Raw genomic sequence first — 9,077 nt, forward strand, 5'->3', positions numbered from 1 at the left:
ACAACAATTATTGCACCCAGTGCCACTGCCGTTCGTTACGGCCACAGTCGGCAACCTTTATCGTTCGCTAATGAATTTAAACGACTTCGGCGTCGCATACCTCTTTTGATTAGCTAAGCATAAGGTTTATGAACATAAAGCCTGGAATCATCTACCACGTCGGCTCACGGTGAGACGCCAAGTATCCTTAATTATAGCATATAGTCGCCAGGACTTTTCTCTCTTACCGTTTTCTCACGGCTAATGCAAAAACCGTCGTTTTACGAGCTTTACAACAGATTGCATCGTCCTTTTTTTGATTTAATTTCCCAGTTTAGTACCGTACATTAGGCATGTACACGTGATAAAGTAACCCCGGTGGATGGAGTAACCTCGGACAAGAAACGATGCTCGCTAAAATGCCACCGTAATGGTATTATACAATGACATGTCGTACGTTAGGGCCATTGAGACGGTCCTGCGAGTACCTTGTAACCAAATGACTTTTAAAAGTTCACTAAGTAGCAACTCGCGAGACCGTTGAATCGTTGATTAACTTTTATAGCCCATGTTATTAGGAGTGAATTATGACAATTAACGTAATTGTAATAGTTATGTAAATGAACGATTTACCGACTAGATGATTTCTTGCGACCCTCTCACACCGTGGCCGGGTGTAAAAGTTTTCTTTGCGTGCGAGTTTCTCCCGATTGATTTACGAGAGACAGCCGGTGCTTTACCGATAGGTAAAAGTTGGGCCATAATACTTATCGGCTTTTCAATACAGTTATTCCTTACGTTTATTTTTAAGCTTTCGGAATTCCGGTATAAACACTGCTGATATACGCGATAACGTAGTTCGGTCATGCATAGAATGGATATTTTGGTGAGATTATTTTTTCTTCAAAGATGCTTAACTATGCGATGGCCCTAATCGGTTGTAATCTCTATCGTAGATACTCGTTATAAATACGGAACGTCTCTTTGATATACTCTATTGTATGTCTGCACAGCAGCAGTAGTTTACGCATGCGTACATGCATCAAAGACCCTGCCGACAACTTACAATCTACTTTCGCTAAGAAATTTCCACAAAATCATTTTCAACGCCTTTGAGGGTAATTACACCATGCACGATGAGGTATTTAATAGCAGCTTATTCGCTGTCTAAGCGGTAATGAATTCGAGTGAGCCAGGTTGCCTTTAGCGTTTCTCTTCCTCCTGGGAGGAAATGAAAAATATACAAAATTCGCCATCCCTTTGCCAGATATTAATTAACTTAAGTTAGCTAATGCCGTTACAAGGGAATCCCAGCCTACGTCGTACAAGATAAGATGCAAAATTGAGTACAAGAATTATAGTAGCAGCACTATACTCGCATTTTACGAAGACGAAGCGATCCTTCCTCGCGTTTCGGTTAGACGATTATCCGTGATAATCTCGGACGAAATGAAATGCCCGCGAAGAAGGACGTTCATCTTCTCGTTCCCTCGTTTTCATATCTCCAAGCCCATGAATTAACGCCCTTTCATAATCGTTCAATCGAATTCAGCCACCGTCACATCGAGGGCACGCGGCAAAATTTCATACAACTATCGTACAAGAAATAGCAGCGTATCTTAAAAGACAAAATGCGTATAAAAATATAAGCTTCACCGTGGACTGGACCCGGATGCGCGGATCGTTCATGGAGGTAGCACGAACGAAATTTGTCGCAAGCAAACGTCGTTGTTCTTTCGATCGATCGATCGATCAACCAATCAGAAATCGGGGCGTGGGAATGTCAAGGGTTGCGATTGACCCTTTTTCGGAAACAAAATCTTTCGCATCTCGATCTTCCTGCCGATGTACTCGTTGATGCATCTTTGAGATGGCTTCCACCAAGAATCTGTGCGTCCAAAAGTCATGGTACCCTTCGAGTGCAACTATCCATGGCCTGGTCTAATAGCCTTGGTTAAAGTTTCCGCCGGGCAGATCGAAGCGCGGGACTCCCTCGTAAGATACTTGAGCGTTAAATCCATTCTTCCAGTCGGCTGTATAACGGACGATCTGCAAACGACCATCCGGCAATTGAACTCGATACTCTCCTCGAACAATGTCTCCGTCGCTGATAGCATTGTGGGAGTAGTCGTTCCCGAAGGCGTCCTCTTTTACGGCATAGTTGAAGTCAAAGGGCATGCCGGGCTCGTGATGATGATGATCGTGTGGCTGGAACAAACGGAACGATTACGTATTATTTCAAAGTTTCGCGACTACTTTCTCGATATCGATCCTCGGAGTTCCGCAGGAAACCGTCCTGGTGGCCGAAATTTTTGACAGGACCTTGGCTCCGCTCAATTGCCATAATTAGTCACGACATCGGCTCAAATAATTTCGGTGGAAACTGTACGGGAAAGGGTAGGAATGACTTTTGCGCATTGTTCCCAAAGGCCATGATAGGCCTATGGCGGTAATCACCGTAGCTGAAACAGAGACAATAATTGTACGTCTGTCGTCTGTTAATTTATCACCGTTCTGAGGATTAATTTATCGGCGCGCATCCTTGGGGTACATCCGTTGAGGCGCGTTTAACCGAATTGCGTTAAAATATTCCACGATCTTTGCATTTGCTTTGCGATTACTCAATTTCGGACGCAACGAGACGGGAGTTCTTTTTATAAGAGACGTAGTACATACTATGTAGGAAAATATCCGACTAATCGAAGCCGATCGGTGGGCGATGTTTTCCATTGAACTGGCATTAGCGTGCAATGCTCGCGATCAGCTCTCGGCTTTGAGAAGTGGCTGGTGCATCTCAAGTTTTCCTAAGCGTTTTAACCTGAATACTTCTCAGGTAACGTTACGTAAAAAGGACGACTCTTACACACGTCCACGCAGACGCAATTGAAACCGCAATAACAGTTGGATGCTGCGAAAGCAACGAGAACTGTAGTGAAATAGAGTTCACCGAGGAACATCGAGCAGCTAAAGTTCAAGTCGCTTGGCGTCGAGCTCTTTGACACTGGGAAGATATGTGATAGTTAGATCGCGGTAATGCGATTTGCCCACGGACTGACTTCTCCACTTATTCGGAACGACAAGAGATAACAGCTTTACGGCACTCGCGGCGTACGAGTCTCTCCCGATCGCTCCTTCGATAGTTGTGATCCTTCGGGACGAGTCATTAGGTGATTCCTTTTATTTTCAAAAATCGGAGGATTGGCTCCAGCGAGATTTCAGATACCGAGGCGTTAAAGGTTTACGGCGTTAACGTCGCGTGCGCCCTGATCGGTGACGATGGTTTCGATTATTTTATAAATATCATTGGAAAGGACTTTTTCCGACACTTGCCGTTATTGTTTCAAGGAAGTGGAGCTGGGCCGCGTTAACCGGGGAAATAATTAGAAATCAGTTTAGATGCTCGTTAAACGGCACAGCGCAAAGTCTGCCGGAGGCGTTGGAGGTGTAAAAAAAAAGGGAATCGTTGCGCCAAAGGAATCGACTCGAGCTCTCTGCGGCTATGTACATCTCCAATACGTTTTCGAATAATAACCGAGTATTAGTCTCGCCGAGCAGAAAATGCCGATCAGGAGGGTCCGTGCACGACTTAGGATTAACTCTAACCACCGATACTTCTAATTAAATGATGAGGCATCAACCCGATGCTGCCCTCGCACATTACAACGTCAGACATGCAACCGAAGAGGAGCCACTAACGGCATAATCGACTTGGCGTAGGTGAGCATCCGAATGCGTTAATACGTACTATTAGCGACTCGTCATCCGATCGGTACAATGCATTCTCCGTCACTCAATGCGTCATTTTGACAAATAATTTCTGTCCGTTAACGCGTTCGCTTATCTCGCGGGAGTACACCCTCGTAATAAGATCGGATGCACGCATGCGTGTTTTGGAAATTCAATGCCGTATCTTTATTTATTTTGTTTGTTCTAACTCGAGGTAACGATATTTTCGAAATCCAGTGCCTCGTGTAAAGAAATATTTGTAGAAATAATCACACCACTTTAGTCCAAGCTCTATACCGAGAAAAAGAATTCAATTGTCATAAATCCGGATAAACGTTGCATCTGATTTATTCGAGTTCATTCCAGTCAAATAATTACTCCGTAAATTATAGAAATATTTCTCTGGATGCAAGGAAATACTTCTCTGAAATTGTTGAATGAATCCTTTTTCTTTTTCTGAAGATAGACAGCAATATTTTCTAATTCGAGTGAACCGTGCGAATAAAATATTCGACTCGTCACTCCACCTTGGGCGAATACTTACGCCAGGGCCGATGGTGTTCCCATTGTGTCCGGTGGGCTGTCCAGGATAGTCCGGAAATCCGGGAGTGGGCCTGGGTCCGGGAGTGGGGTATCCTGTGGGGGGCCTGGGGGGGCCAGTCGGGAAGGTGGGAGTCGGCCTCGTGGGCCCCACCGGGAAGGTCGGAGTGGGACGTCCCGGGAATGTCGGCGTGGGACTCGGGAACGGCACCGGAGGCTTGTTGTACGTGTATCCTTTCGTGGGCTCAGGTGGTAGGTACGTATTGCGTCTCGTCCCTGGTGGCAAGTCGCAGAGAACGTTCCCCAGCAAGAGGGACAGCACCGCCACCTGGAAAAAGGGACGAAAGGGATCGAAACCTGGATATGAGCACCCTCCTTCAAAGCTATGCGCCATGACGGTCCATCCTTACAGCGACAAGGTGGCTACACGGCGCGTTATGCACGCCGTTTATGCACGCCGTTACGATTTTCTAAGGAAGAGCTCCCGACGTCCCGGCAACGCGGCGGAACGACTGCTGCAACTTTCCCATTACTTCTTTCATCCGATTAAAATGCAACGCGGGGGGGCAAGGGGGAATTTTCGGCTCGATCTCGATCGAGTCGACTTCACCTTATTGGATCGAGATGGATTTTTATATCAGAATGCAATTAGTTCCGCCGGGTCGGAAGAATTCGGCCGAGTTGACGGAGGCGATTGAATTTATTCCTTCCGAAGCGTGAAAATGACGTCTGGGAGAGGTCAATCGCCGTGAGATTGGATTGCTCTTGGTAGTACCGAAATAAAGGGAGTTTATCGAGCCTCGAACGGCTCGACAAGGAGAAAGAATCTTAGTCGAGTGTCGCAAGAGCTGCACCGGTGGAGACGCTGGGGCAACTGCTATTGATCTGCACGAGATCGCCGGATAGCTTTGCTACGCTGACCTCTCCAGGGTTCAACCAAGGATTCGTTCGCCACGGTGGATTAACTGGAACACCGAGAAAGATACGCATTCCTCCCGAATTCTCCACAGAGAGGGTCAAAATGGTACTAGACGTTGCCGACCCATTCTCTCCGGCGTCGGCGGCAGGAGTTAAGGAATTAAGCAAGAAGCGCCACCGAGGAAGATATCGAAAATGGAGTACGATAACGTGCAACGACCCCTGCTCTTTTTACTTTTCGGTAACTGCTTTTCAATTCCATCGGACAGAATGGGATTGAATTAGCTAATCGGCCGCATGGCACCGTTCCGTTGCATTAGCTCGCCTTCTGCCCGCAATTAAAAAATTCACTAGGTTCAAGTGCACTTCGATTAAGTCGGGGACTCTGGGTCGGTTTTGCAAGAGCATCGGTTTTGAGATATCCAACGACCGTTAGAGAGAAACGTAGACTTGGGTCGAGGTGGGGGACGTAATTATTTCTTGTACAGCGAGGTTTTTCATTATCTAATTTATGAATGGGTTGTTCCGTAGTTATATGCGTCATCGCTTAAATTACCGCGAGTCTCGTTCATTTTGCAATTTCCTGTTGGGGAACATGGGACGCGACATCGTGGGAGGAATTCGTCGCGACGACGTGACACGGTTCGCCAATAAACGCGATTCCGCTGGTCGAAGCTTTTAGGACGGCTCGATTACGTTTCTGACGACCGAGTTTATACTTTCCTGGATTTTTTCTGCCCGGCAGTTTTTTTTTCCCCTTTCGAATAACGCCGCGTTTCAAGGAGACGTCTAATAATCCCCGAGAGAAACGATCGCTTCTTTGCCCGTCTGTCCGCGTGACGGAAATCTTTCCGCGAGGCGCGTTGTTTATACGGCGGCTCGTTAATACGCGGATATTGTGCCTCGGGACTAGTAACCCTGAGTAATTATCAGCTGGAAAACTGGCGAGCAAAGAAACCTCCGTATGAATCAACGTTGCCGGGGACATGAATGGCCGTGCACCGAGAAGCTGCAGTTGGCGCGGGTGCAACAATGCATGTCTTGGTTGCACCTACACGCGCGATTGCGCAAGCCTGCGATTGTGCTGGTTCAGGAGTCACTGACCTATATATACCGAACTGCACAATATATATACATATATATCTTTCTTTAACCCTTCGTGCTCACACGTTAGGGTATCGGAAATTATGCACTGCCTGGTGCACTACAAGCTGTAGCATCCACAAATTTGCTCCGACCACTGTATATCTTGTTATTTACCCCCGTCGCGTTTCTCCACTCCGAATCATCGTTTTCTCTATAAATACGATTAATCGCGCGCGCAAATAGAATATTTGCCATTGTCGGGAATTCAGGATATGTATCCGGATGAACGAAACTCGATTTCCCGGGCCTCCGAAAATTTCTGCCGAGGCGAAATGAATTTCGGTGGCTTTGAAATTTGATAAATGACGAGTGGGAATTATTAACCGTAAATTTCGGGGAGACATGCCTAGGGACATCAATCGGGAATGTATTACCAGCAAGCAAATCCGATACTCGGTGCACGTACCCTGTGAAACGGTGATACTAATTGTAATCATCGCGCGCCTGTAACGCGCACAGGAGTCAAGTGAGTCCCATCGTTTCATCTCTAATCGCATATTAATCGTTCTGTTGCAACCGACGATAGAAATGTCCGATACGGCAAGTACATGACCGGTGCATTTCGATGGGATCATCGCGGCGTGGAAACGATGCCTCGCCCACTGGATGAAGATCCTATTCGGAACATTTTTATGGATTTACTTAGCACTTTTTGCTCGAACGTCCGATTTACTCCGATTCGGGCCCATTGTTTATCCGCGCTTCCAATCGGCTAAAAGGACGCGCTTCAAAAGTCAATCATGTATCCCCAACGAATGCAATTCACAGAGAAGGTAGCTCGAGGATGCAGCCCGCTCCTTGCGTACAGTACTTTAGAATTCTTCGGAATAGCGATTTCAAGCAACCACCTTTCATCAGGCAGTCCTCACGAGTCAAGATTCCAGGACGGCTCACTGCGACGTGACCTATGATTTGCTCCATGGAGCCACTCGCGCGCGACATATTCGACAACAAGTAACGCCGGGGAACCCACTCGTCCAGGAACATTTTTGCATTTTATTTTCCTCCCCCCTAGTTCCGGATCGCTTTACGTGCCGGAAGAGCGGAGCACTTAAGCGGGAATTCTTGGAGACGAAAAATGAGCACGTCATCGACTCGTACAATATTTTACTCGACGGTAGTTTCGAGACAACAGCTGCGAGGCGTCCATCCTCACCGTCACCGATTTACCCGAGAGGCTATTCACTCGGAAATCACTGAAAACGATTTCCTTCTTTGAGAGCCGATTGCTTTTCAGTTCATATGACAAACGACAACGCGATTCGGTAACTAGGGACGCTCGGTCTTAAAATCCTGACAGTGTTTCGGCGATTCCCAACGATTTCCAGGGTTTACCCTGGTACCACTTTCCTTTAACGAGCCCGAAACTAAAAATGAAGAGCAATGACAATTCGATCGGTGAAAGTGGACGTCGTATCTTTCACTCGTCGCGAGTACTCGATGCACTTTTCGGGAAGGACTCGGTAGACCGATTTTTTTCAGGGTTTTTCGGGGGCACAGGGTGGAGTAGCGGCTTAGGTATCAACGTACCTGCACCGGAAGAAAATCGACGGGAGTCATTTCGATGCCAGGACTCGCTCGGTACGATTTGGTCGCACCTCGGGGCGTTTCGCCTCCTCGTTAGGGGGTGGCTCCACTTGGGGAAGAATGTGCGCGCGTTACCGGGGAGGGTGGCCTGTCGGTAGGGAACTTTGCACGTAATATGAATATGCATGTACCGGCCCGGCAGTTGGTACAGTCGGTACGTAACTGCTCACCATCCCGCCTTGTTGTGTTTATATAGCACAAGCCTAATAAGACGATCCTTCGGTACGCAGGGGAGAGAAGAGCGGCGTACGGAAGAGGGGCTACTATGCTCCCTTGCCTTGCTCACCTGACTTACCTTACTCACCTGAGCTGGCTCTCCTGCCTCACCTTGCGCACACCTAACTCACCTTCCTTACCGTGCTTACCGTCGCTCTTTGACGCTTCGAGGCTGAGGTCGGCTTAGGAGGTCCTCGAAAGACCCAACGAACGATGCTACGAGCACTCGTCGATTATGTAGATCCTCCTGAGACCGTAAACCCGAAATGGCTTACTCGAAGAGTACCAAAGAACTCGCACGAAACTCACGGTGCCTTGTATGGGGAATTTTTCTACTTCTAGGGACTTCTTCTCGAAGACTCGATTTACGGGACTCGATTCTCGTTGTTGTCTCGAATCGATCCCAGAGACGCGGCCGTAACGCCGACTTCGGGACTGAATTATTCCGAGCCGATGTCGAGGGCAGATATTTACTGTCAAAATATGAGAAGTCAGAAAGTTTGAGCTCCTCCTGGCATAGAAGTTTCGGCGCAAACGCGGTCGGACTCTTGGACGTACTTTTATTTCATCCGTACACAACCGACACCGAAGCCGGAAAGTTTCCTTCTTATTCTTGACTCTACTTTTCCTTCCAGCCGCGGTCTCGTTACGTGTGATTTATGAAGATTGACCTAAACCCGTAAACTGCTGAAAAGTGATATGTCGGTCTTGGAGCTACCGGTTTGCGAGTGGAAAGCGGAACTCGGTATTTTGCATAGTCACAGAGGGACGTTAAGCTGCGTGGATTTCATTTTATGTGCTTATCGAACAAATCCGAACCGGCATTTCAGTTTCATCTTCAACTTTGGTTAAAGATGTTGCAGCAAAAATGGGACAATTAAATTCGGAGTGCATTCCCTAGAAGATGGCTATTCTTGAGGATAATGGGTTTGGGACGTGCGATCGCGGTGGTCCGATAGTAAGTC

At 47.4% G+C, this 9,077-nt stretch overlaps 1 protein-coding gene across 1 annotated transcript; it reads right to left on the reverse strand.

Moving 5' to 3' along the window:
- Positions 1–805: 805 nt before the first annotated feature.
- LOC105699654 (pro-resilin) lies at positions 806–7,965 on the reverse strand. The gene is made up of 3 exons (XM_012424800.1): positions 7,840–7,965; positions 4,250–4,573; positions 806–2,187 (listed from the first exon to the last, which is right to left on the reverse strand). Exons 1-3 carry the CDS (start codon positions 7,867–7,869, stop codon positions 1,921–1,923), a joined length of 621 nt encoding a protein of 206 aa, XP_012280223.1. The 5' UTR covers positions 7,870–7,965; the 3' UTR covers positions 806–1,920.
- Positions 7,966–9,077: the final 1,112 nt, after the last annotated feature.

Source organism: Orussus abietinus, unplaced genomic scaffold, assembly GCF_000612105.2.
Source record: "Orussus abietinus isolate OABI.00-Male unplaced genomic scaffold, Oabi_2.0 scaffold19, whole genome shotgun sequence".
Taxonomy (NCBI): Eukaryota; Metazoa; Arthropoda; class Insecta; order Hymenoptera; family Orussidae; genus Orussus; species Orussus abietinus.

Excerpts from the sequence above, each read along its gene's own strand:
- LOC105699654 (XM_012424800.1), bottom strand. The coding sequence starts at position 7,869 with ATGACTCCCGTCGATTTTCTTCCGGTGCAG. Across the intron at positions 4,574-7,839 it reads TCGATTTTCTTCCGGTGCAG|GTGGCGGTGCTGTCCCTCTT; the intron begins GTACGTTGATAC and ends CCCTTTTTCCAG. Across the intron at positions 2,188-4,249 it reads GGAACACCATCGGCCCTGGC|CCACACGATCATCATCATCA; the intron begins GTAAGTATTCGC and ends CGTTTGTTCCAG.